The 25,776-nt window shown below is 50.7% G+C and overlaps 4 protein-coding genes across 9 annotated transcripts in view; all 4 read right to left on the bottom strand.

Annotated features, from left to right (window-relative positions):
- Window positions 1-1,174, bottom strand: part of LOC105306643 (cytochrome c oxidase subunit 6B1) — a 10,140-nt gene extending 8,966 nt beyond the window's left edge. The window contains exon 1 of the mRNA XM_011381787.2: window positions 1,109-1,174. The gene's annotated coding sequence lies outside the window, so the exon portion shown is untranslated. The remainder of the gene's footprint in view (window positions 1-1,108) is intronic.
- A 3,192-nt stretch (window positions 1,175-4,366) lies between these two features.
- ETV2 (ETS variant 2) lies at window positions 4,367-6,743 on the bottom strand. 4 transcript variants are annotated; one of them, XM_023524181.1, is made up of 6 exons: window positions 6,658-6,743; window positions 6,462-6,563; window positions 6,113-6,175; window positions 5,383-5,862; window positions 4,783-4,895; window positions 4,367-4,582 (listed from the first exon to the last, which is right to left on the bottom strand). In XM_023524181.1, the coding sequence occupies exons 1-6, from the start codon at window positions 6,725-6,727 to the stop codon at window positions 4,382-4,384; spliced, it is 1,029 nt and encodes a 342-aa protein (XP_023379949.1). In that variant the 5' UTR covers window positions 6,728-6,743; the 3' UTR covers window positions 4,367-4,381. The 4 variants fall into 4 exon arrangements, with proteins under 4 accessions (XP_023379949.1, XP_023379951.1, XP_023379950.1 ...); XM_023524183.1 differs by having other exon boundaries at window positions 6,480-6,563; XM_023524182.1 differs by having other exon boundaries at window positions 6,113-6,196; window positions 6,486-6,563.
- Window positions 6,744-10,313: 3,570 nt separating this feature from the next.
- Window positions 10,314-17,967, bottom strand: RBM42 (RNA binding motif protein 42). Of its 3 annotated transcripts, none has more exons than XM_011381779.2 (10): window positions 17,707-17,967; window positions 17,326-17,470; window positions 15,949-16,033; window positions 15,770-15,844; window positions 14,162-14,227; window positions 13,908-14,083; window positions 13,063-13,395; window positions 12,636-12,753; window positions 10,652-10,846; window positions 10,314-10,559 (listed from the first exon to the last, which is right to left on the bottom strand). In XM_011381779.2, exons 1-10 carry the CDS (start codon window positions 17,832-17,834, stop codon window positions 10,447-10,449), a joined length of 1,434 nt encoding a protein of 477 aa, XP_011380081.1. In that variant the 5' UTR covers window positions 17,835-17,967; the 3' UTR covers window positions 10,314-10,446. The 3 variants fall into 3 exon arrangements, with proteins under 3 accessions (XP_011380081.1, XP_011380082.1, XP_011380083.1); XM_011381780.2 differs by having other exon boundaries at window positions 13,908-14,062; window positions 17,707-17,931; XM_011381781.2 differs by lacking the exon at window positions 14,162-14,227 and having other exon boundaries at window positions 13,908-14,062.
- Window positions 17,968-20,526: 2,559 nt separating this feature from the next.
- HAUS5 (HAUS augmin like complex subunit 5) overlaps window positions 20,527-25,776 on the bottom strand; it is a 10,822-nt gene continuing 5,572 nt past the window's right edge. Inside the window, exons 10-19 of the mRNA XM_011381778.2 lie at window positions 25,591-25,715; window positions 25,309-25,372; window positions 25,077-25,207; window positions 24,714-24,876; window positions 24,409-24,489; window positions 24,162-24,307; window positions 23,791-23,902; window positions 23,581-23,713; window positions 21,442-21,574; window positions 20,527-21,253 (exon numbers count right to left, since the gene is read on the bottom strand). Coding sequence (XP_011380080.1) covers window positions 21,136-21,253; window positions 21,442-21,574; window positions 23,581-23,713; window positions 23,791-23,902; window positions 24,162-24,307; window positions 24,409-24,489; window positions 24,714-24,876; window positions 25,077-25,207; window positions 25,309-25,372; window positions 25,591-25,715 — 1,206 coding nt within the window. The 3' untranslated portion in view covers window positions 20,527-21,135. The remainder of the gene's footprint in view (window positions 21,254-21,441; window positions 21,575-23,580; window positions 23,714-23,790; window positions 23,903-24,161; window positions 24,308-24,408; window positions 24,490-24,713; window positions 24,877-25,076; window positions 25,208-25,308; window positions 25,373-25,590; window positions 25,716-25,776) is intronic.

The following is a 25,776-nucleotide window of genomic DNA, read 5'->3' as shown; positions in this document are numbered from 1 at the left end:
CCATGAACCCTTCAGAATATGTTTGAATGCATTAAAAAATTGCACATGCTCACAAAGAAAACCAGTTTTATGTCGCTGAGGATTTATTAACTACCACAATTTTGAAACAATCATGAGTGTAAATATTTTGTGACACCAGCAACCATAACATGATTGATATAAGATGACCTATGATTTTGAATGCTGACAGTCACAGATGCTGCCACTACTACTCAGGTTGCTGTTGCCATATCTAACTGAAAGAAATGCTACATTCCAATTAGAGGTTAGTAAAAATACAGATGTAATTCTCCCTCCCCATTCGAGTACTAACACCCCTTGAATTCTATCGATTCTGTGGACCCAGGATTAAAATCCTCTGCTATGTCTCTTGTGAGATGACACACAGTTTTCACCAAGGAATGTGAAAAAAAAGTGTCTATTCCAAAGAATTCGAAGAGTAGTGGGATTACATTGAGGTATGCAAATTCAAACATCCAAGGTAGTCTAGGTGGGGACCTAGGGGACCTGGGGGGAAGGAGGGAAGTGGGACTAGGGGTGGGAGGATGAAAACACTAGCCGCTGGGATACAGACGCGGTCGGAACAGTAATGTGGGGAGAGATCTTGACCCGCTATCTGGGAGTGAGAGTAGATCCTGGGAGTGAGAGTAGATCCGCGATGACAATGCGGCCTCTTCAACATCCAAGGGGTAGAGGAGGGGCCTGACACCAGGGAACTAGGATGCAACCCAGGCAAGCCGCGGGGGGCCACGCTTGTGGCCGGGTGATTAAGAGCACTGCAGTCTAAACTACTGAGTCCAAATACTGGTCGCTGTCTAAGGAGCTTAATATCTCTGCGCTTCAGTTGCCTCACTGTCGAAAAGGACAATCACAGGATCTACTTCATAGGGCTGGAGGGAAGACTAAAGGAATTAATATAAGTCGCTTGGAATGTTGCCCGTCATTAAGAAAGAACTAAATAATCGTTTGCTATGACTACTAATATAACAGGGCCCCGGGAGGCTGAATGCCGCCGGTCGAAAACCTCATCTCATTCTCGGGGAAACTACGGTCTGGTTCCTCAGTCTCCCAGGAAAGGGCATCGGATTCCCGAGCTCTCGACACTCACCTAAAGACGCCCCTGAAACAGCTCGCAGCTCAATGTGACCCTCAGCAAAGACGATTCCGCTTGACCGGAAGCGGAATTAAGACAGGCCGGAAGCCGGGCGAGGCGGGCTATAGGGGAGTCTTCCACGGGGCTAGAGCGCCCACGGAGAGGCGGCCACGCCCATCCATGTGAACTCCGATCCTCTATAGGACTGAATGCCTGTTCATCATCACCTCAGACCCAATCACGAGCTTGCGTTGCATTTGGAAGGGCTCCTAGCTGGGGCTTGGGACGCCACCTGGTTCTAGGTTCTTGTCACCTCCCTGGCTTTACTTGGAGAAAGGCTTTCTGGGTCCTGGGGCTGGCTGGAGAGTGAGCCTGGGAAAATATCCAAGCGGAAGTACTTTTTCGTGCAAGAATTATTTGTTGAACGCTTACCTGTGCCAGGTACTTCTATAAGGGTTGCGGATGTGTCGTTGAACAAAAGGCAAAAATCCGTACTCTCATTATCATTACTATGGAGTCAATTGTTAGGGTATAGAAAGGAACCAATCTTTTTCCCAGGGTCATTTGTCACGTAATGAGGAATGACCAGACTCTACCTCCAAACTTCTGAAGGCACAAATGAACAAAGATTTGGGTGACTGTGGCATCAGAAACTAGTCCTGCATCATGAAGAAGAGGGGTTAAAAGTTAAAACTCGGTTCTGTGAAGGGTCTGGCAGAAATTGGTCATTCTCAGAAAATGGCAACTCTGTTCCGGACAGAGTTGTCCTTGACTCTTACTTTCTCTCAAACCCCATAGCTGATCTAGCAAGAAATGTTGGGTTTGCCTTTTAAAATATACCCAGAATCTTATACCGCTTCTGGTTCAACCACCAGCACCTCCACCTTGGACTATTACAAGAGTCCACTCCTTGTGCTCCTGGCTTTCCTACTGCGCTTCACAATCAGTACACTCAACCAGAAGGACCTTGTTAACACCTCAATCAGATCACTTACCTCCTTAGCCCAGAACCTTACCCTGGTGGCTGTTCTGACTATTTAAGTCTAAGGCAAAAGTCCTTACACATGACCTACACCGTTGGTACACATGACCTGCCCCCTTTATACCCTCCTCTCTGTAAAAACTGGTAAAAGAAACCTTATTCAAAATGGAGTCAGGAAGTCATGAAGGGAAAACTCATGCGTGTACCATTCGTTGCAGCCTGCAAAACCAGCAGGAAAAATGGAGATAAGAATTATTTTAATGAGGTCTGTTTGTATAGAATTCTTTGCATAAAATTCTTTGGGTCTCAACCACTTGTCCGTGATCATAAGAATGTTCCTTTCCTTCTGGTTCAAAGGAGGACATTTTTACATGGGAATTTCATCTCCCGCTTTTTTTTTTTTTTTTAAAGAAAATTCCTCCCTGCAGCAGCAACAACACACTAACCCCTGCTTGCAGCCAATGAGAAACTACAACCCCAAAGCTTGTTCTATTCCAATGAACTTTTATTCAAAACAACTCTCCCCAATTTCCTCCTGAAACCTAATAAAAGCTGACCTTCCCTATCTCTTTGGACTTGACTGTAGCTTGCTTCAGTTTGCCCATCTCAAATGGCAATTTCTCTGCTATTCCCAAATAAACTCATCTTTTTTGAGCTTGCCTCAGTTTACCTCTTTGCTTAAGTCAACGTCTCCTACCCCTCTTCTTACTCTCAGTGCTTCATCCTGGGAGCTGGCTTCCTCGAAGTTTCTTAAACATGCAGACTGGCTTCCCCCTAAGGGCCTTTGCATTTGCTATCCCCTTGGCCTGAAATAATCTTCACAGCTGGCCCTCCGTCACCTCAACTTTTTGCTCAAATATCACCTTCTCTGTGAGTCCTTCTAAGACCCAATATTTAAAGTTGCCATCTTGTCAGTCTCTATTTCTCTTCCCTACTTTATTTTTCCATAGCACTTATCACATACTATATTCTTCTTTTTATTGTGTTTACCTTTTTTCGTCTCCCTCGATATAAGAGAAAACCATAAAGGAGCAACTTTTGTCTGTCTTATGCACCATTGTATCTCCAGCACCTAAAATATCGCATGGCACATAGGAGACGCTCTATAAATATATGTCAAAGGAGTGAATTTCTTGTGCGAATAAAGTGCCTCCTGGGGACTGGAAGAAGGAGCTGTAAAAGAGAACGGCTTTCATCCCTCCTCTTGGTCTGGCCTTCAATGCTTCCCACGTACTCTGTTGGATGCGATGTCCGGGTCTCATTTGGTCTGGGGCCTCTTACACATTCTGCGTTCATCAGCATTGTAATTACTTGTGGAACTACCTGTTTATATGCCTGCATTCACCCTCTTCAGTGAGATCTGCCTAACCCCTCCATGACTCTCCTGTACCCTCATGACGAAGTCCAGGCTCCTTACCATGGCATCACAGATCCTTTGTGAATTGACCAGTGATCCACTCTCCAACCGCACTGATATTTTAGTTCATTGAACAATGCTGTGAGATCTACCTCCAGGCCCTTACTCGTGCTGTTTCTTCTGCCTGGAACTCTTTGCCTACCTGACTTTTCAAAACAGCTGTTTTCTCCTCCAGAAAGCCTTCCCTGACCTCCCCTACCCTAGACTAGGTCAGACTAGGTCTGTCCTTTTGGGCCATCTCAATGCCCTGGATTTTCCCCATCCCAGCCCTGAGCACTGTGGGCTGTCCCAGTCTGGCGATGGGTCTGTCTCCTCACTGGACTGTGGTGAACTCCCTAAGGGCAGGGTCCAGAGTTGTCTTGGTCACTGCTGAATCCCCAGCATCTTCCACAGGAGGACCACTCAGCAGGCTCTCTTTAGGGGTTCAGTGGTTCCCAGAATGGGGTAGACTGTCCTCGGGGTCTAGGTCTGAGTTCTATGTCCCCCAACTTGGAGTGTGGAAAGAATAGGTTGTTTTGGGGGGTAAGCATTAAGTCTAATTCCTTGATAGTCCCTAGCACCGGAAGGCACACAGTAAGCCCTTTTTTGAGCCCCAGTACTCTTTTCAAGGGGGGCAGAGTAGGTAAACTCGCAAGTTAGTGATTGGGGCTGGTTTTTTTTTTTTTTTTTTACAAGTCCTAGCACAAGGCAGGGACACAGTAAGCCCTATGGGGACTGAGTTTAATTCTTTTGCAAGTACCGTTACACACCGAGCACATAGTAGGTCCTCTAAAGGTCCGGGTGTTTTGGTCACGGTGTGTCTTGGGATCACACAGGCTCCCCAGAGGGTCTAATCAGTATCAGTGGGAAGGATACAGACAGCACGCAGACGAGGTTTGACGGGATATTTTTATTGGGTCGCTGCTTCCTGTTCACCTCTTTCGCGATCGGGATAAGCCAGGCAGGGCACGCGGCCCCCGAAGCAGTACGTATACTTGCGCCCACCGCTCTTGCGCACGATGTCGCGGCGGTAGTAGTAGCGCAGGCCTCGACTCAGCTTCTCGTAATTCATGCCGGGTTTCCTCTTGCGCTCCCCCCACAGCCGCGCCACCTATGGCGGAGGCCAGGTTTAGTCTAGGAGGGCGGGAGGGGGCGGGCTTGGAAAGGGATGGGTGTGATCCCGACACCGGTTAGGCGGGGCCGAGTGGGGTTGAGGTGAGACGAGGCTGGGGCGGGGCCAAGGACTAGGAAAAATAAATGGCGGGGCTAGGTTAATCAAGAGACTGGGGCCGGTCTGGGAAGCTGCCCCACCTCTTTGGGGTCGCACAGCTGGAACTCGCGGCTGTTGCCGGTCCAGCGGATACAGCTGCTACTCGCCCCGTCTTGGAGCAGCTCCAGAAGGAACTGCCACAGCTGAATGGGACCTGCAGGGTGGAAGTAGGCACACACTCAGGCTTCCTGGCCCCAGTCCATGTCGCTTCGACGACCCAGGAGTCCAGGCTCCCTCACCTCGGAGGTCCAAGGGTCCAGTTCTTCCCAACTCGGGACTTAGGAGTCCGAATCTCCTCCTCCTCGGGGACCAAGGCATCGGGGGCCCCCATCTGGGATTTAGGAGTTTTAGCTGCCCCACCTCGGAGACCTAGGTATCCAGACCCTCATCTCTTTCCTCTCACCTAAGCCAGGAGCCAAGGTCTTCGTCCTTTGCTCCCTAGGAAAACTACCAGTGTCTTAATCCTCCTCTCCCTCAGGACTCAGGAGTGAGGTCCACCACTCTCTCCTCTCTCGAGTCCTTAGGTAGCTAAGCCCCGCACCCTCGCTGCTAGTTTCCTGGGTCCCGCCTCCTTAGGCGCTTGGCCCCGCCTACTAGACTCGGGCTTGGCTCCCCTAGACGAAGTCTGTCAGACCTCTCACCTCGGTGGTTAGTTTTGGAGTAACGAGCCAAAGTTGTGCGGTCCGACTGCTGGCTCGGTTCGGAGCAAATGGTGATATCTGAACTCTGGTACTGCTTCGAAGAGGTGGTGCAATCCATATGCAGCCCCGAGTCCCAGTGGGTGGGATAGTCGCCGCAGGCAGCCTCGCCCCACGAAGTGGTGTAGTCGGCGCGCGGCTCCTCGCCGAGGCCCTTGCCCCAGTAGGTGGCGCCGTCGGAGCCAATAGAACAGTCCCAGCTAGTGGTGCTGGCTGCGGCGGGTGCGCGCGAACACCAGTTGGCTCCTTTCCAGGAGGTGGTGTAGTCCTGGCCCTCAACCCCATTAGACCCCGCGAAGGAGGCGGGGTTCAGGCTAGAAGGGGCGGGGCCGAGGGCAGGCGAGTCGCTGCTCCAAGCTTCTGAGCGGGTGCAAGCCATGTGAGTCCAGTCTCCCGACCATGGAAGAGCCCGAGAGGTGTGTTCTGTGAGGAGGAACAGACCCCGAGTGAGGGAAGCTCAGGCGTCCCACTCCTCGGCCCCCTCGGTAGTTCTAGGAATCGAAGCTCTCGGCGCTGGCGCCTGAGGCCCCGGGCTCTCGGATCTAGGCCAGGTCACCTGGAAGACACAGGCGTCCCCCCGTCCTAGCTCTGTTCTCCCTCAAAGATCAGGGAGGCTAAACTTCAACCACGGTGGAGGACCCAGGCCCCTCCTCCCGCCTCTCCCGACACTCACCCGCCCCGCATGGAGCTTCTGGGTGCGGTGACGCAGAACTCCAGTCCCGCTGTGGCGGCGGCCCTGCGAGGGATAAGGACGTAGTTGAATTTGAGAAAGTGTGTGAGCAATGACTAGAGATCCCCTCGCCCCAACCACTCACCCAATAGTCTTTATTGGTCAGGGACTGAGGGTCATTATTACCCCCAGGCCCTACTATCTCAGGTCCAGGACTTGGGACTCCAGGCCCCTCCTCTTTCAACCTCAAGAGTTCAAGCCTGCAGCCCTCTCCTCATTCAACCCCAGGAGTCCAGGCACGCCCCCTTCCTCCCTCAGACCTAAGAGCCCAGCCTCTCACCTTCCCCAGCACTCAGGAGTCCCAGCCCACAAACACCTTTCCAGGATGTCTCCTCTGTCAGCGTGTTTCCTTGGAGCGCCAGTTCATGGAAATAGAAGCCGAGCTCAGCTCCTTCTGCAATCAGGAGGTTAGGGCCTGTCAAGGTCAGCGGAGGCTCGCCAGCACCCGGCACCCCCTTCCCTCGCCACACACACCCATTGCAGCCTACCCAGCCCTGACAGCCTGTTCCCCGGGGGCACTTCCTGTGGCGATGCTTCATCCCAGTTCCACAAGTCCATGGGTGCACGTTGTGAATGTTCTGGGTGGGTTCGGGGGGAAGGCACAGGGTGAGCTGGTGATTCTTAGGAACCCGGCAGTCTGGGCACCCAGCCCTGGTTTCCCTCAGACCGAGGAGTCCGGGACTCTGCTCCCTTCTTCCCCTGGACTCTGGAATCTTGGCCTCCAGTGTCCTTTTCTCTCAGACCATGGGTGAGGGACCTCAGCCCTTTCCACAAACCCAGGAGTCTAGGTCCCCAGACCTCCAGTCCCCAGTTCATGGCTCACCTCTGGCGGATCCCTCTGCCCCCAGCTGGGGGTCTCAGCCTCATTTCATAGCATGCACCCCCTCCCCTGGGGGCCTTGCAGAGGGAAATTTTCCAAGACGTCAGAGCTGGGGGTCGAAGCTGGGGTCGAGTTGCAGGGTGCCGGGGCGGGGCCGAGCCACACTTCCCCTCTTCCAGGGATGGCCCACCGCTGGGGCTGTCTTGCTACAGGGGTGGCTTGGACTTGGACAGGAGCTTGGGGAACAGCAGGCTGGGTGACAGGGGGTGCAGAGGGTGTTTACAGGGTGATAGGGGTGGGGCAGGGGGCTTGTGGACAGGTTCTCCGTCTTGGGGACTTGATCCTGCGACATGGGGGGTGGTGGGGAGAGGAGGGTCTGGGGTCAGCTGGGCTACGGCAAGCTTATCTGCAACAGGAAGGGGGATTTCCGGCCAGACCCTCGGTCGGGACGTGGTCGAACGACGTCACAAACCACAGGGGGACTGCGGCGGTGGGGGTGGGGTGGGGTGAAGCTGACGCGGATAGCCGACCAGAGTTCTCTTCCGAGGGCTTTGAGAAGAATGTTCTGGGGCTGCTCCCGAGGAGTGTCAATCATGATGACAATAGCATCAATAATATAAACAATAACAACAATAATACTAATAGCTAACATTTATTGAGGGCTCATTGCATGCCACTAACAGTGCCATGGGCCTTCATTTAATCTTATGAGGTAGATACTAGTCTTATCTCCCTTTTTATAAAAGGGGAAATTGAGGCAGGCTTCCTTCTACTTCTCTTCATCTCCAGAGTCCACGCCTTTCCATGCTACAATGGTTTGGGATAAATAGGGAAATTTGAGTATGAACTGAATATGATACAGAATTATTAATTTTCTTATTTGTGATAATGGTATGATATGAAAGATGTCTCTATAAGGAAATGAAACTGATATTTAGGGGTGAAGTGTTATGATGTCTGTAACTTGCTTCAAATGATTCAGCAACCCTCCCCCTCAAAAAGACCATGTATACATGCAACATATACATACATACATGCCATATTTGGGACATATGACAACAAATTATTTGTTTATCTGAAGTGCAAATTTAACTAGGTGTCCTGTATTTTTATTTTCTAAATTTGGCAACCCTCAACCTAGGTGGCTTAGCTTCAGAGCCTGTGCTTGTACCCATCCTGCTATATTAATAAGTAAATATTTACCATTAAAAATAACCTCTTTAATATGGTCATTTTCCAACATTTACTCAGCTTGATCATTAACCGCTTGTCAGTTGGGGGTGGGTGTGAGGTATGGGGGTGTTGGCACTGCTCATTTCCATGTTACAGAAAGGAAACTGGGCCTCAAGAAGGAGAGCCCTTTACTATGTTACAACAGTGGATGGGTTGGGGAGGTACTGGGATCGGGCCCAGGATTGGGCGAGCCACAGAGCCTTTGGGCATCACTGGGTCTTCTATCTATCTGACCCAGAGGCCTGAAGGGAGTCATACCCTGCTGTGCCCACTAGGACCTAAACTTCCTCCCCTGAAGTTGTCCTCTCTGTATGTCTGTCTCTCCATGTCTCTCTGCCCTGGGTTAGTGTCCCTGGCTCTGGGTTTCTGTTGCACTAACCCTGACTCCAGTGAGGCCTTGTTACCCAGTCTCGCCTGATAAGTCTGTCCTTCCCCAGGCCTGTTTTTAAGTGTTCCTATCTCTCTCCCCATCTCCTTGTCTGTCTGTGTCCGTCTCTCTCTGAGCTTTCTCTCCATCTCCTGTCCCATTGTACTGCTTCTGATCTACAGTTCTCACCTCTTCATCTTTCTGCCTCCCTCCTCATCTCTTCATCTCTGCTTGCTACATTCCTCCATCTGTCCATCTGTCTCTCAGCCCCACGATTGATGTTTCTCTCCCTGTGCTCAGGAGGACTTAAATGCACACATTTAAAATCCTCCTTTCTGGAATCATTCTCCTTCTCATTTCCTCCCCTGCCCCCATGGTTACAATGAGCAGAAGCAGGTCAGGAGGAGGGAGGGCTAGTGATGTGGGGGTGGGGTTTGAGGATCCTGGGGTTGGGTGGTCCAGCCCAGGTGGCAGGGGGCTAAAGGGCATTTCCTTCTGAGGAAGAAGGCCCTCACCCCTCTGACCAGATTGGAAAATGTGACATCAGAGAGGGGGCAGTAAGGGAGGAAGACAGGAACAGAGGAAATTTGACACCTCTCCTGGGTGACCAGCTTCCCTGAGAAGACTTGGCATTGCTTCCCCCTCTCCCCAGGCTCCCTCCCAGTCCAGGGTTCTGTTTGTTGGCTGTGACCCTAGAAGACACTCATCCCTCCTCATGCTCGAACAATGCAATCTCCCTCCTCTGCCTCATCCTTACCCCAGCTTCTGTCCAGAACTCCAGCCCACAGAAGTCTCAGGGCTCTTTCTAGGGTATAGACCCACGATGCCAGTTCCCTGCTTGAGCTTTGTTTTAGCTTCTTGGGGCTGGCTGCTGCCTTCAGGGTAAAGTCTAAAATCCCAGTCTGGTGTTCAAAGCCCACATGGACACTTCTTCAGACAGGCAGACGAGCTTGGAGCTGGGAAAGAGATGGGGGAGGGCGCGGGAGAGACTCACAGATAGAGAATTGAATGAGACACAGAGAGACAAAACAGAAGAATGCTCACAGAGAAACACTCGAGGAGACCCACACAGACATGTACAAGAGAAGCTGGCTGGGGTTAGGCAGAGTGAAGAAACTGGAAAATAGCCTCAGTGATCCAGAGGTTGATAACTGCTGACTGGGAGAAAATGTGTCTCAGAAGTGGCCAGTTCCTCCAGGGAGCCCTCTTTGACTCCCAGGTTGCACCCTGGGCCTCCCCATCCCAACCCTGACCACTCTGAGCTGTCACTGTCTGGCAATAGGCCTATCTTCTGCCATTGGACCAGGAGCTCTGAGGGAAGAGGGCCCATGACTGTTTCAGTCACCGCTGTCTCTAGCACCGTGTAGGCCCTCGGTGACTTTGCCGAACAGATGAAAGCCTAGAAGGCTGTGAGCTCCAGAAGGTCAGGGCCCATAAAATCCCCTCCTTGGTGCTGACAACACAGGTTTGAGTCCGAAGAACATGGGTCTGAGCCTTGGCTTGGCTTCAAGCCTCGCCATAAGCCTCCGCTTCCTCTTCTGTGAAATGGACTGCACTCAGAGTACACTTAAGAAGTTTCCAGAAGGTGTAATGGGTACTTGGTTGGGACAGAAAAATGCCCATCTGCATGTCTGCCTGGGTAAACTTTCAAGGCCTCCATGATTCTCAGATAGGGCGATGCCAAGCCTTGCACCCCAAAGAGTGCTTCCAAGTCCAACCAGGGATGGAAATAAACGAAAATTTATTGAAACTGGTTTTGGGGAGGATGGGTGGATGGATAGTTGGGGATTTTCCAAAGAGAATTGTGGGGAAGAGCCAGCGCCCGGCCGGGTGGGAGCGGGTGCCCGGCCACAGACCCTATCTCAGGCCCAACTTCTTCTTCTCCTTTTGCTTCTTGCGCACTACATCCAGGTTCCTGTCCTTCCACATGCTCTTGCGCAGCTTGATGGGACGCGAACCCACATACTTCCCTGCGGGAATGGAGAATTCAAGGTCAGGCTTGGGTTTGGGTTTAAGCCAGAGGCCTGTCACACCCACTGTCCCTAGGGAAGGCCTCATTTACCATTCATCTCACGCATGGCGCGCACATAGTCGCTGGGGTCCTTAAAGCTAACGAAGCCATAGCCCTTTGTCTTGCCCGTGCGTTTGTCGCGGATCACCTTAGCCTTAAGGAAGGATGGGAAACGACTGAAGGCGCGTGCCAAGATGTCATCGTTCACCTCATTGCCCAGATCCCCACAGAAGATCCGGAAGTCATCTGGGGTTGGGAGAGAGGAGGTCAGAGGATGCAGATGCCTCGCCCAGTGTCTGCCTTATTTAAATGGCCCCACTTCCTCTGGAGGCACCCCCAAGCCCTCCTCCTTCTGTATCCCCAGCAGTCTGTCGAGGCCCCCTTAGTAATAACAGCCAACATCTGCATGGTATTTACCCTGTGCTAGGCTGCTAAGCACTCATGAGGTTTTAACACATGTAGTACTCCCAACTATCCTTTTATACTGAGGCACAGAAAGATCAAGCCACCTGCCCACAGTTACGCAACCAGGAAGTGGCAGAGCTGGGATAAGAACTCAGGCATCTGGCTCTAGAGTCCTTATTTTTAATTACCTGCACTGCCTTTTACCACTCTAGGGCCATCTCACCCATTCCCATGATGAAGTCCCAACTCTGTCCCAGCCCTGGCCTCTCCTCTGAGCCCCTGGCATTCCTTGGTCTCCTGGACACTTTCCCATTGGACATCCCCTGGGCCCGGCACTGCAGTACACTAAAATGGCACCCTAGTACCCCATAATGGCAACCCAATACCACAGACTTCATCTTTCCTTAGCTCTGCTTCCTCTGCAAAGCCCATTCTAATTCCCTCTGAAATGTGGACACACTGCCCAATCCTTCTCCAAGGTTGACTTTAGCTGCCATTCCTGGGCATATCCCCTGGGCCTCAACGGAACATGCTCGTGTGCAAAGAATTCCTTCTCCAGGAGATACATACTGTTGTTACTAGCCCCTTGTTGGAGATGAGGAAAATGTGGCTGGAACGGCTAAGTGACTTTCCCAATGTCACGAACTAGCGCCTACAGCCTGCACTGGCCACCTTGGGGCCTATGCTGCCATGGCCCTACTCTGGGGTGGGTAGATGGTCCCAGGAGAAGAGGCAGAAGAAGTCAAGGACTGGGATGGGAGGTAGGTCCCTTTCCTCAGCTACTGTCGTGGTTGCCCATGGCTTCTGTGGTAAGTACGGGTGCTCTTTGAGAGAAAGTTAGGCCAACCCAGGAGGAAACAATCTGACAAACTCAGAGGGTGGCACCTTCTACAAGACAACTGGCTTGAAAAACTATTATACACAAGACAAGGCAGTGGGAGACCATTCTCATTAAAAGATAATTTAGAGACACAAAACTGCATGTATTCTGGTTTGGGGGAAAGTGGCTATAACAGATAGTTTGGGGAGAACTGGGTAAATTTGAGTATAAGTGGAATATGGGATACCATAAAATTATTGTCAGTTTTCTTAGATGTGTTAATGGTCAAAGAGAATGTTACTTTTCTAAAGATATGAATACTGAGGTATTTATGAGTGAAGTGATAATTTATAACTTGCTTCAAATGATGGAACAAAAATCCAAAAAACATACATACATGCATATAGAGAGATAAAGTAAACATAGCAAATTATTAACTGCTGAATCTAGGTGGTATATATATGGGTCTTCACTGTGTAGTTCACTGTTTGACATTTTTCATAAGAAGTTGGGAGAAAAAAAGAATGCTTTTTCACCTTTAGCAAGCCAGGCCCCTCGCAAATATAACAGCAGCCAGAAGACCGAAGGTGCGGGTCACCCCACCAGGTTCTGTTCAGTGGCTGGATGACGGCATGTCCCTCAGAACCATGGCCTAGTCCACCATGAGATGCACTAACAACAGTGCCCGCCCTACAGACAGGAGGCAGTTGTGGAGTTACCTGGTTCACCTCCTCTGTGACTGCCCCAAGGAAGAGGGCTTGCCTTGACCTTGGTTGAGCAATTCCTGACCCAGGACTTGGGCCCATTTACCTGCATCCCACTCCAGCAGGCTGGGGTCTTCCCAGCTGCTCCCAGCTGCTGTGCGAATGCAGCGTTTCAATTTCTCTGGCTTTCCTTTCTTCTTGTCCTCACCCAGGGGTTCTGGGACCTGCAGAGGAAAGGTGACGAGGTGCAAAGGCTTCATTTTGGAGTCTTCTGGCCCCATCTGCCCTCCTCTCATTTTCCTTTGCCCCCTGGTCCTCTTGCCCCCATAGTTAAAGGACTAGATATGCTTCTGGGTATGGGGTATGTGTGCCTGCCACCTTCACCCCAATGTCCTCCAAGTCCCTTCAATTTCCCGGGTCCTTCCTACCTCCATTGATAGAGGACTACATGTGTTTCTGTGTGTAGAAGGCCATGGGCTCCTGTCCACCCTCACAGCCCTTTCTGTCCCCCCACTACGATACTCACTGCTTACCTCAAGAGCCATCAGGCCAGGAGGTGGCTCAGGCCGTGGGGGCCGGGGTCGAGGACGCAGAGACAGGAGCTCAGGAATGCGTAGTGGGGGCAGCAGGCCTCGCACAACTTCCAGAGGGAGGGGCAGAGGCTCAGGCTCAGGCAAAGGCATGGCAAGAGCCAGTGGTAGGCTGGGCCCAATGACAGCAGGGCCAGTTGGGGCACCTCCTGCCCCGACAGCTACTGCTGTGCTAGCGTCCTCTAGCCCAGCTGCTGCGGCCACCACTGCCTCTTCCTTCTCTTTCAGGCCCAACCCCAGGCCTAGGCCCAGTTCTCGGGGTGTTGCTGGCTCTTCCTGTGGCAAGGGGAAGGAATGAGGGGTGTCAGCTCAAGGCTCAGAACTTAAGTCCCATTCCTGTACAACAAAGCAAGGGCCTGGTGGCCAGAGAGCAAGCAAGAGATATTTAGACAGACAGGAGTCTCTAGTTGGAGACAGATGCAGGGACAGAGAAACAAAGGCAGGCACGTGCGTGCGCATGTACACACAAACACACACGGAGGGAGGGAGGGACAGATGGATAGGACAAAGACATCAAGACAGAAAAACAGAGAGATAATCAAAGGAGAAATGGCAGTATAGAGATAGAAATACACCCACAGCATGTGTTCCATATTTTTTTCACAAAAAGAAAGAAAAACAAAGATTCGGCCACAGAAATACAGGGAGAGGTATAGAGTCAGACAGTGATAAGTCAGAGATATGAAAAGCCAGGGAAAAGGCAGACTTAGACATAGCCCATCAGGCCAGGATCAAGGGTACCCCCAACCCACTGTACCTCTGACTTTCAGCTCCCTGTCCACACTCACCAGGGGAGGCCTCAGAGCAGCCATAGAACCCAAGGGGGGCCCTGGGGCCCGAGCCATCGGTGGTAGCATCATAGGTGGTCCAGGGGGCCCAGGCAGAGGGGGACCCACGAGGGCCTGGTGAGGGGGCCGCAGGGCCATAGGGCGAGGACCACCTGCTGCAGAAGAAAGAGCAGAATCTGTCAGGGTGTTAGTGGGGGAGTTACAGGGCTTGGGGAGGGAGTTATGTGGCAGGGATGATGACCCTGGCCCCTCACCTGCTCTCTGTAGCACATGGGGGACGAAGGCCGGACGCAGGATAGGGGCCCTCTGGGGGGCCACGGCTGTGGGAGAAAGAGATGGGGGTGTGTGTCATGGGGGACCAGGGCACTTGGGGCAAGGTGTGTGTGTGGGGGTACTCTCAGCATCCAAGAAATCCTGGAGAAGAGCGTGGGGAGTCTTCTGGGAAGATGCAGGAGTCTTTTTATTCGTTCATTCAAGAGAAATTTACCATTAAGGCTCTCCTCTGGGCCTGTCCCTGACCTAGGCAATGCCAGGGACACACTGAAAAACTAAGGGCTCTCAGGGAGCTCCTGATCCAGAGTAGGAGGAAACAGACCTATTACCAGAGAGTGACAGTCCACAATAATCAGGGCCTCGATGGAGAAAAGGCCAGGCAGGGTGATCAGGGCTAGAAGAGGGAAGCCCAGGAAGTACTGGGAGCTGGGAGGGAGCCCTCTGACCTATCCAGAAAGACTAGAGGAGGCTTCCTAGAGAAAAGAACCTGTGAGCTAAAACCCACAGGATAATGAAGAGTTGGTCCAGCAAACGGTGACTGGAAACAGCATTGGCAAAGGAGAACATTTATAAACAAAATCTTTCTCCATTTTCAGCTTAGTGTAATTGTGATACAGGAAGCTGGGAGCTGGAGAGCATCATAAGAGAATGGCTGAGAGGACAGCAGGCATCCAAGCATAGCGTTATTGGCTAAGCCACAGATGTATTCCGAGGGCACCGAGGAGTCACAGCAGGGTTGCAAGCTGGGCAGGGTTTGCATTTTGATCAAAACTATACTAAAGAGTAAGATGTTAAAATTTCTGTATCAATAAAAAAAATGTATAACAGGTTTTAAGTAACACAAGATTAATCTAATTGAGATTGTACCAGAACTTTACAGAACACATATCCTTTTCATACACATAAGGAAGTACTGTCACCAAAATTGACTGTGTAAGGTCACCTCAACAACAAAAAGTAAGAATGGCCTGTGGAGAGGATAGATTTCAGGTGACTTTGGTTAGTTTGATTTTGATTTAGTTGATAGGTTTTGGAAGGTTATAGTTGGGCAACAGTGAGCGGGGGAGAGAACTTCAAAAGCATTGCTGGCACATCCCAGCAATGATTAGGGCTTCTGGGGAGGATGTGGGGCTCTCTCTCTACAAGGGGCTAGGTGATGTAGGGTCTTGACTGCCAGGGGAGGAGCTTGGTGCTTGTTTATTTAATGGTCTGTTCATCCAATCAACGGATAGCATGTAATGCTTACTATGTGGCAGGCACCAGACTTCTGCCCTTCACAGAGGTTATATTTTAGAGGGAGAAAAAGATAATATGTAAGTTGGATAGCTTGTTATAAGGTGTTAAGTGCTATGAAGAAACGCAACAAAGGGTAGGGATTAGGAGTGACAGCAGGAGGTTGGTTTGCAATGATCCAGCTAAGCCTTAAGCCCAAAATAACTTGAAGTACATGAGGTTTGTGTTTTAGGAAGATGACATCAGGATGGGGATGAAATGGAGAGGGTGAGTTAGAGCAAAGATTTAGGCAGAAGGCTGAAGTAGTTGAAACAAGAATGCTTGGTTAAATGTCTGTTTCCTGGCCCCAGGCCTACCTGCTCGCCGCAGGAACATGGCTTCTCGAGCTTCTGGACTGTCCAGGTGACTCCGATCACCAGGGCCAAAGCCAACTGTTGGAGGGGAGAGACAAAGATGGTGGGAGATAGTCCTGGGCATCCCTTCTTACCACTCTGCCTAATCCCCTGGCTCCCTCCCCCCACCACTCCTTACTTACCTGGGCCCACAAAAGGAGGGCCGCCCACCATGGGAGAAACCACTGTGGCTGCAGCAGCTGCCCGGGCCTCCAGAGTCTGTTGGACCTGTTGGGGAGGAGTTTGGGGGTAAAAGGCCTGACTCAGTGCTCCCAAACTGTCCTGGCTCACTCACTCTGGGAAGCCAAGGGCTTCTGGCTGTCAACTTTTAGGTCTCAGCTAAAACGGCACTTTTTAGGGAGGTTTTTGGGACCACACTAGATAAAGCTGTCCTTAGCCCCTCCCAGTAGCAACTTCTCTTACCATCCTGCTGTTTCATCTGCCCCGCAGCACTGAGCACTATCTAAAATTATGTCCAGCCTGTTCTCCCCATCTCCCATGCCACCACTCTGGTCCAAGCCACCATTATCTCTTGCCTAGATCCTTACAGTAGCCTCTTCCTTAGTCTCTTTAATTCTGCCCTTGCCCACTACAGTCTGAGCAACCAACTCAGTGACCTACTCCAAACACGTCCAGAGAGACCCTGTTAACATCTAAGTTGTACCATATCACCTCTCTGCTCAAAATCCTTCAATGGCTTTCCATGTTAAAACCAAGGTCCTTCTGGTGGCCCACAAGACTGTACCTGATCTGGTCTTTATCATTTCTCTGTCCTCATCTCTGCCCAGCCTCCCCCTTGCTCATTCCACTCCAGCCACACTGTTCTCCCTGCTGTTCCGTGAATATGTCAGGTACACACGTTCCTCATGGCCCTTACACTAGCACTTCTCTCTACTGGAAATGCTCTTCCCCCACATATCCACATGGTTCCCTCCATCATGTCTTTTATATCTTTGCTTAAATGTCCCATCCTCCGAAAGGTCTTCTCTGACTGCACTGATAAACCTCTGCTCTTCTGACTCTACTTTGACTTGTCTCTCCCCAGTAAAATGTAAACTCCAAAAAGGGAGTGGCTGTTGTTCTCTGCTATATGCCTAATGCCTAGAATAATGCTTGGTGCACAGAAGGCATCCAATAATTATTTGTTGACAGAATGAACAAGTTTCATTTGCTTGTTTTTGGTAGTCTCTCTCTCCACTAGTCATATGTAGCTAGCTATAAAGCACTTGAATGTGACTAATGAGACTGAAGAACTATTTAACTTAAATATGTATTTTAAATAGATACAGAACATTTCCATCATTGCATTAAGTTCTACTGGATAACATGCTCTAGAATATAAGCTCCCAAAGGGCAGAAATATTATTTGCCTTAGTCATTACTATGTTCTCAGTGCCTGGCATATAAAATATTTGTCACGCAAATTAATCAACAAGCCATCATGTCAACAGCTCGCTGTATACAAACACTGAGTTCGAGGCATTATGCTCTCTGACTTATATGCCTTAGCCAAGACGTACCTGCTGGTATGTGTTGGTCGCGATAATTGGACGGATCACAGGAGCTGCTGGGACTTGCATTGCTTCTACCGTGGGGACTGTGGGCACTGCAGGCACAGCAGTTGGGATTCCGGTTACTGGAGCCCCCAGAACTTCCTGCTCAAACCTGCAAGGGCAGGACAGACATCGCGGCTCAGAACCTTGCACCAAGTCTATTAAGCTTGCTATATCGCGACAGTGCCTTCACCCCGCCAACTTCTCCTTATTCCCGCCCCTGCAATCCCTAAGGTCCCATTTCCCCATGATAGAGCCATATGTCGGGCCTATCGCGGCCTGGAGGCTCCAGGGCTCAGCAGATCTGGCTCTAGGATGGCTTTTATCGCGCCCTGTCCCGGGCCTTACAGGGCCATCTCCGCCTCCATCTCCTTCAGGCGTTCCTCGCCGCTCTTGCCCGGGATGCCGGCGCCAGGGCCCTGGACCACAGGTCCACCCGCACCCGGAAGTCCCGGGGCCGGCCCTGCCCCGGCCATCACTGCTGCCTTCGCTGCCGCCGCTACTACCGCCTCGGCTCCGCTGCCTCCGCCGGTTCCGCTGTCTACTCTCTGGCTTCGTCAGTGTGGGCGCCCGCGGATGACGTAAGGCAAAAGCGACGGGCGCCGGTGCATGACATCATATGCCAACAAGCTCTCGCCTTTAGAACGAGAGCCAATGCGAATCTGGCCACACCTAGAGGGCCCACCCGGGGAGGAATATAGGCCAATCAGAGTGCTGGCAAAACAAACCAACGGAAGAACCTGGGTCTGTGAGAGCGCAGCCAAGAGAAGCGGCAAGGCTTTTACGGAAAAACGTAGGCAAGTGAGAGCGACCTAAAGTCAGCTGGCCCCATCCCTAAAGCGGAAACTGGACCTTTGAGAGCTTGGGAAAGTTTGGAGGCCTCTCTGGTGCCACCACAAGGCTTGTTCCGGAAGTTTTAAAACACACTTAAGTCTGCATCAGCCCAGGTATGGCTGAGGCTGGAGACAGCTGGGGACCGTGGGCTCTCGCTTTTGGGTAGACAGACATACTACCAGACAGTGACTCCCAGAAAGACTAGCGACGTGATGTGAGAAGCTCATTGGAGGCGCTGCCCCAGGCTTCGTGGAGTACATAACAGCTGAAGACTTTTGCTAGTCGAAAACGAGAGATGTTCTGGGTAGGAGGAACTACTGTTCATGCAAAAGGCCAAGAACCAGTGGTCAAATGCGTCTACTAAAAAGATCATGTGTGTAGGGTTGGTCTCTTTCCTTTCTGTGACACAGCTGACCCTTTTTTTGGTAGTCCTCAAAATGTTTTATTATGTGAATATTTTAAACAATATGCAACAGTAGAGAGACTATAACACAGAGATTCTTAACCCTGGGGCAGTGAACCGTTACTGTCTGTGACCTCACAGCAGGAGGTGCACTGCAGCCAGACAGAGAAGCTTGATTTGTATTTGCAGTTGCTCCCCAGCGCTAGCATCACCACCTCAGCTCCACCTCAGATAATCAGACGTTAGCGTCTCATAGGAGCAACAGTACCTGATATCAAAAAGGTTGAGGACTGCTGATATAACGAATCTCCACATAGCTCTCCACAACTGCTAATATTCTACCCTTCTTGTTTCATCTATACTTCTCTTGTTTTTATTTTTCTGACGTATATTAAATTTCAGCCATCTATCAATTCATGATATCTAACAGATAAGGACTATTTAAAAGAAAATAAAAAAAAGCATTTTCAAACCCAAGAAAATTAATCTTAGTATCATCTAACACTCAGACTGTGTTCAATTTTCCCTGCCTCTGAATGTCTTTATACAATAATACTGTAAAATCAGGATCTAAATAATATCCACATATTGCATTTGGTTGGTTGGTCGGTCTTTTTTTTTTTCTTGTTAAAACAATTTTATTGGCTGTTTTGGTTTTTTGAGGTCCCAGTCTGAATCAATACAAATAAATGCTTTGTTAAAATACTGGCTTTTGTTTGCTTCTGCACTAGAGAAATGATAAAAAGAGGGTAGGAAGGCTTTTTAAAAACATTACAAACATTAACTAGAGTTCATATTCAGATTTCTGTAGTGTTTGCCCTTTTCTGTTCCATTCCAACCAGGATACCACATTACATTTAGTTATGTATCCTTAGGTTTCTCTGCTTGTCACAATTTCTCACACTTTCCTTGTTTTTCATGACTTCAGCAGTTTTGAGAAGTAATTTTCAGGTATTTTGTAGAATGTTGCTCATTTGGGATTTTCCGTTTTTTCTCATTAGACTTTTTTTTTTTTTTTTTTCCAGAAAAGACCATGAAAGTGCAATTCTCATCATATCCTATCAAGGATACATACTGTCAACATGACTGACCACTATTGATGTCAACTTTGATCTCCTGGCTAATGTAGTTTGTCAGGGTTCTCCACTATAAAGTTACTTAAAACTCTCAAACTCCCTTTCCATGCTCTTTGGAAGAAAATCATATGCACCCAGATACAGCCGAACTACGCATAGATTTTTAGTGTATGAAAAGGTGGCATCTCAAATTACCTAAAGTTTCACTTTATAAAGTTTAGGTGGATAAAGTTTTACTTTATAAGTTGGATCAAGTTTTTATAAATTGAAGAATAATTCACACAGTGAAATGCACAGACCTAAAAAATACAGCTAGATGAGTTCTAACAAATCTTTATACCTATGTAACTCCATCACTCTCAATATACACAGTTCACCCTTGAAAAATATGGCTTTGAGCTGTGTAGGTCCACTTATACACGGATGTTTTTCAATAAATAATACAGCACTGTAAATGTATTTTCTTTTTGATTTTAACACTTTTTTTCTCTAGCTTACTTTATTGTAAGAACACAGTATATAATACATATAACATACAAAATATGTGTTAATTGACTTTATGTTATTGGTAAGACTTCCAGTCAAGAGTAGGCTATTAGTAGTTAAGTTTTGGGGGAGTCAAAAGTTACATGTGAATTTTAAATTGTGTGAGAGGTCAGCATCCCTAACACCCCACGTTGTTTGAGAGTCAACAGTGATATATTTTCCACTCTAGAAAGTTTCCTTGTGTCCTCCTTGGCTGATCCCTGCCATCCACAGCTCCTTCAAGGGCAACCAATGCTCAGAGTGGATATATGTCAAGTAAGACAAAATTGAATCCATTTGCAGAAATTCCAAATGGCTCAGAGATTTAAATGTAAAAAAAGAAACTAGACAAAAACTAGAAGACAATCTTATCCTCCTCACCAACCCCAGCCCAAAGCTGTACTATCTCCTTGGCCCTCACATTTGCACTCAGGGCTTTTGCACACCTCACATGACAGTTACCAAGTGTGACCTTTGCTGTGTAGCCCTCTATTTAAAATTGCACCTCCTACAACCTACTTTATTTTTCTCCATGCAGATACTAGATATTTTGCTTACTTATCTTGTCAGTGGTCTGTTTCCCTGTCGTAGAATGACAACTATCTGAAGGCGAGGACTTTTGTCCCGTTTGTTCAGTTCTGGATCCTCAGTGTTTGGAGCCGGTGCTCAATTACTTTTTGCTGAGGGTGAAAGTGATGAGGGGAGTTTCAGGAGGACCTGGGGTGGGGTCAGAGTGCCCCATTCTCTTGGCTTTGGTGGGATGAAAAGACAGGGGCAAGACAGTCGACAAGAACAGCAGAACAGCCTGTGAGGTGGATGGCAGATGTGGGTAGAGACAATGGGTTGATACACCCAGCTGATGCTTTCTTCCATATTGAGAGAGGTGAGGTGTCAGGGTAAACAGTTGTGAAGCTCTTGAGTCCTGTTTGAGCCCCCTCTTCATCTGCACAGCTGCTGCAGGGTGCCTTGGGCCTGGACCCAGCGCAGCCGCCACTGGGGCAGGGGCAGGCCGTGGCAGAGCTCCCCAGAGAGGGCGACTTGGCCCGGCTGCTCCCACCTGGGGAAGGGGATGGTATTAGAAGGGAGGCCTGGGCCTCCAGACCCTCACTTGCCTCCCCAAAACACCATGGCCTGTTTGTCACCAGTCTCCCCCACTCCCCCACCATATGCAACTCCCCCCCAACCTTGAGTTCTGCCTGTTCCACCCAGCTCAGCCCCGCCCCCCCATTCATGTTCCCCTCTCACCAGTCCCCCACAATCCCCTGCAGCTCTGGGATTCTCTCCAGCGCTTGTTTCAGCAGGTTCTCCAGTTGCTTCAGAGCCTGCCCCAGATTCTCTTTCTGCTCCTTTTCCTGGGATGCCCAGATCTGCAGCAGCTCTGCAGGTTAAGAAACCCGCGAGGCAGCATTGAGTCCTCTGGCTCCTTGCAGCCAGTGGTCACCAAGTAAGTCTCCAGTCACCTAGTCTTGACCTCAGCACCTCTCCCTCCTTCCAGGTCCTCATCTTGAGGGTAAGCCCACTGCCCCCAGGCCTCATCCTGGACACCTCCCTCTCCTGACAGCCCATCAATCTCCATGGGCCATCCCTCGGTTTCCTCCCTTTTCCTTTTCACTGCCTCCAGCCTCCTTTTTAGGCTCCAGGCCTCAGCCTCCCACTCTGCTCCATCCTCTACATGGCAGCCAAAGTGATCTTCCTGAAGTTTACACCTGATCTTTTCCCTCTCCTGCTTGGAACCCTCCAAAGCTCTCCGGTACTCCTAAGACAGAGTCTAAGCTCCTTAGCTTAGTACTTGAGGGTTTGCATTATATGGCTGCTGCTTACTACTCCAGAGCAAAACTTCACCTACCCCTCAGGGACCACTCTAGACACTATCTTTCCTCTTAAAAGCCTTTCCTAGCATTCCTAACCCCAAGGCTTTTTCCTCAGACTGCTGCAGCCCTTCTCTCCAGTGGCATTTCCCATTGGAGACTGTGAATAGGTCCTGTCCCTTTCTACAGGCCCCAAACAGGCCCAGCTCAGAGCAAATATAGACCTGCAGTGTGCCCTTTGGGTCTGAATCCTTACTCAATCCCACCTTGTCTTATGACTTTGGGCATAATACTTGCCCTTTCTTCAGCTACTTCTGGGTCAGGTCACTATCTGAGCCACAGGCTAGTGGGCAGGAAATGGACTGGAGCAATGGAAATGGGACCCACAGAGCTTGCTGACAGGTTGAAGGTGGAGGGGCCCTGGGAGGAATTAAGGATGACTCCAGGTTTCCGGCTTTGGCACCTGGATGAGGAGGGTGGAGTCGTTTATTGATGGAAGGAAATCAGGCCAAAGAAAAACAAAACTGCTTTCAGAGCAAAGGGAACTAAGTCCCATTTAGACATGTTAGAGTCCATGATGCCTGTGAGGTGAGATGCAGCTATGCTGGGTCTTGGGCTGTTCTTGCATACTGTTCACTGCTCATTGCAGAGGGGGAAGACAGGGAGCCCTTAACTCCAAGTCCTGAACATGGTTTCTTCCTACTTTGCTGATGGCACCCTGATTCATTTCTCATCAACTGACCTCATTTATATATTTATCCTTTGATTCTTTGCTCTTTGATTCTACCATCAGGATACTCCTGGGGCTGGATTGCTCTTGCCTCTCTCCCCATTGAGCTCTGGGGCCAATACCTGGTAGGTACCCTGTAAGTGCTTGCTGAGCGAATCTAGGAATGAATGACTTTTCAGAATTTCAGTTTCTTCATCTGTAAACTGACCCTTAATAACCGTTTCCTTCTCTCATGGTCAGGATTGGAAGACTGCTCATGTGCAGACAAAATGATCGCAATCTCCCCGGAGAAATAGAGCATTACTGTATACTGTGCATTGTTCAATGCCCTGTTTGGGTCACCTGTGTCTTTTCAGCAGATCTATAAGGTACTATCATTATAGTTACTCCACTGAGGAGGAAACTGAGGCACTGGGAGATCACATGACAAGAGGTGGTGCTGAGAAGAGAATCCAGGTAGTTTACCAGTAGTTTACTAGTAGTTTACTCTACAGCCCAGCTTTTAACTACTCAAGTATATTATTGGATGGTGAGTACTTGGCAATTAGATGGGCAGTGTCACCCAGTGGTTAGGATCACACACCCATGAGGATTCAGACTGCCTGAATTCACATCCTAGCTCTGCTATCTGGGAAGCTACCGAGGCCTCTGTGTCCAGGTCCCTCCTCTGTAAAGCAGGGAGAATGGCAGCACTAATGCCCCGAGGTGGCCATACAGATGAAACTAGTGAACACGCTTATAGCACAAAAGCCTCTGTGTCAGCAGTGGGTGTCGTCAGATTAGTGGGGAGGCTGACGGTCCTGAGAATGGGTGGGAATGCTGGGTATGGAAGTGGGGCAGGCCTACCTTGGGTGGGTGGTCCTGGCGGTAGGCTGGTCTTCATGTGGAGCAGATCCGCACACCGGAGACTCCACTGGTCCTGGAGAAACAGAAGGTCCTGGCGAAGAGAGGCAGCCTTTGGGAGGAGCAGCTCTGGAGCCTGGAGGGATGGGGGAAAGACTGTTACCTCGGGTGGGGCAGAGGTGGGAAGACAGATCTTAGGGGACAGGCACTCACCTTCCCTGCAGGCAACCCTAGAATGTGGCTTAGCGCTATGAGGCTGGGGCCCCTTGAAGATGCAGGATGCAGCTGGTGGATAGATGGCAGGACCATGGGCAGGGGCTGTAACCTGCAGGGAGAGTCCAAGTTGGGTGGGGTACTGAGAGGGAGGCTTGGTTCCAGAGGCTCTGGGGGCTGAGAGGTGGGCTCTGGAGACCCAGGAACTTGGAGGTGGGTCTGGGGGTGAGGATTCCAGAATGGGGCTGAGGTCCTGAGGGGGGGGTCTGGCAACCTGGGAACACTGGGGGTCTGGGATTATTTTTTTGGAGTGGGCCCAGGGACTGACAGTTACCCAAGGGAGGGGATATAAGAGGGGGCCCTAATCTCACTCTCCAGAGTTGTGCCGAAGCAGAGTGCCCAGCGGAAGGTGGGGCAGGTGCCGGGCCCCCTCCTCTAGACAGCGAAGCAGCTCTTGGCTCTGTGGTGCCACTGCCTCAGATGTGGGGACCACTTTTCGCTGAACCAGAGCCAGTACCTGTGGGGAAGGAAAGGGATGGGAGGAGCAGACTGAGACTACTCAGTCCCATCCCTGGGAGACCTGGCCCTATTCAGACCTCGCTTCCAATCCCAACTCACCTCCCCGGGGCTCCGGCACAGGCGCGTCTTGCTGGCTGAGTTGCCCTTGATGAGCAGGCGGACCTGTTCCTGTGTCTCCTCCTGGACAACAAGGAGGCCACCAAAACGGCTGCTTTTCCTTCCCACCTCCCAGCTTCTGGCCCTGCCCTCCCCTTTGCATAGGTCCTGCTTCCTCTTGGGAGACTCACGCTGGGCCTCTTCCTCTTCCCCCTGACCAGGAGGCCCAGTTCTGGATCATAAGGCTCCCGGCCTCACTCTGGCCCTCTACCAGGCCCTGCCGTTTCTCCTGGAGTCCCACTTCTCACCACCAGCTGGCGCCAGTGCAGGATCCGTTGCTGTTTGGCCTGTAGCTCTTGTAGCAGAAGCTGCCGCTGCCCAGCCGCCTCCTCCAGCTCCTGGCTCTGGGCATTGAGGGCCTTGAGCTCTGCCCACAGGCCACAGCCCCGGAGCCCCAGCATCAATGCCTGCCTGGGGTACAAGCAGAAGATAGCAAAGGGGGTGAAGGTGACTAAGACTCACAGTGGAGGAGGGAAGATAATATCTGCAAGGAGCCACAAACAGACAGCAGGGAGGCAGAGATGGGAGCCATAGGGGCAGAAAAAGTCCAATATCCTGAGATACCAGAGAGAGAGATGGCATAGAAGCCTCTACCCAGGGAGCCCCCTCACCTCTCACTGGATCCCAGTGTACATCTCTCCATTTCCTCCATCAGGCTCTGGAGGCGCCGGGTCAAGATTTGATGCTCCTTCAGGAGGGGCCCCCGCTGGGTGACCAGTGCACCCACAGCCTGCCAGCCCTCCTGGGGCAGGGGTACACAGTAAGGGTGGCTGTTGTCCCTGAGGGTGAGGGGATCTTGGGCTGGGAAGGGGATGGAGTCTGGGCAGGGTGCCTGGGGGTCACCTGGATGAGATGCACCATGGATGGCAGGGCTTGGCTGCAGTCTGACTGGTCTGGTTCCTGGGACCTGGGGCGGGGGGGGGGGGGGAGGGCGGTGAAACTGCTGAGAGAAGAGCCCTGTCTACTTGTTTGGACTCTCGAGGGTACCCAATGTCAGCCCACCTGGGTTTGGTTCCTAGGTTTCAGTTCCAGCCCCATCAGCAGGTCACTGTGCTTGGTCCTGATCCTGTCCCAGCCCACCCAACCACCCACCCTGCCTGACTGTGGAAGCACTCTACTCCACACCTGGCTATCTCTGTATCTTGGAGCCCGTCCGGACTGCACAGGGACTGAATCTCTGCCTGCCGCTCCGCAGCCAGGTGCTCCAAGGTGGCCAGGATGTGGCCTGGAGGGTGGTTTGTCAGCAGTGTCTAGATGGGGGAGGGATGAAGTCAAGGCAGCATAGGGGCAAGGCTGTGAGCTGGAACCCCA

The sequence above is a fragment of the Pteropus vampyrus genome, unplaced genomic scaffold (assembly GCF_000151845.1).
Source record: "Pteropus vampyrus isolate Shadow unplaced genomic scaffold, Pvam_2.0 Scaffold452, whole genome shotgun sequence".
Classification (NCBI taxonomy): Eukaryota; Metazoa; Chordata; class Mammalia; order Chiroptera; family Pteropodidae; genus Pteropus; species Pteropus vampyrus.
Note: the sequence above shows the minus strand (reverse complement) of the source record. Positions and strands in the feature narration are given on the sequence as shown.

Excerpts from the sequence above, each read along its gene's own strand:
- RBM42 (XM_011381779.2), bottom strand. The coding sequence starts at position 17,834 with ATGGCCGGGGCAGGGCCGGCCCCGGGACTTCCGGGTGCGGGTGGACCT. Across the intron at positions 17,471-17,706 it reads ATGGAGGCGGAGATGGCCCT|GTTTGAGCAGGAAGTTCTGG; the intron begins GTAAGGCCCGGG and ends CTGCCCTTGCAG. Across the intron at positions 16,034-17,325 it reads CGACCAACACATACCAGCAG|GTCCAACAGACTCTGGAGGC; the intron begins GTACGTCTTGGC and ends CCTCCCCAACAG.
- ETV2 (XM_023524181.1), bottom strand. The coding sequence starts at position 6,727 with ATGGACTTGTGGAACTGGGATGAAGCATCGCCACAGGAAGTGCCCCCG. Across the intron at positions 6,564-6,657 it reads GAACAGGCTGTCAGGGCTGG|AAGGAGCTGAGCTCGGCTTC; the intron begins GTAGGCTGCAAT and ends TCCTGATTGCAG. Across the intron at positions 4,896-5,382 it reads CTCCAAAACTAACCACCGAG|GTCCCATTCAGCTGTGGCAG; the intron begins GTGAGAGGTCTG and ends TCCACCCTGCAG.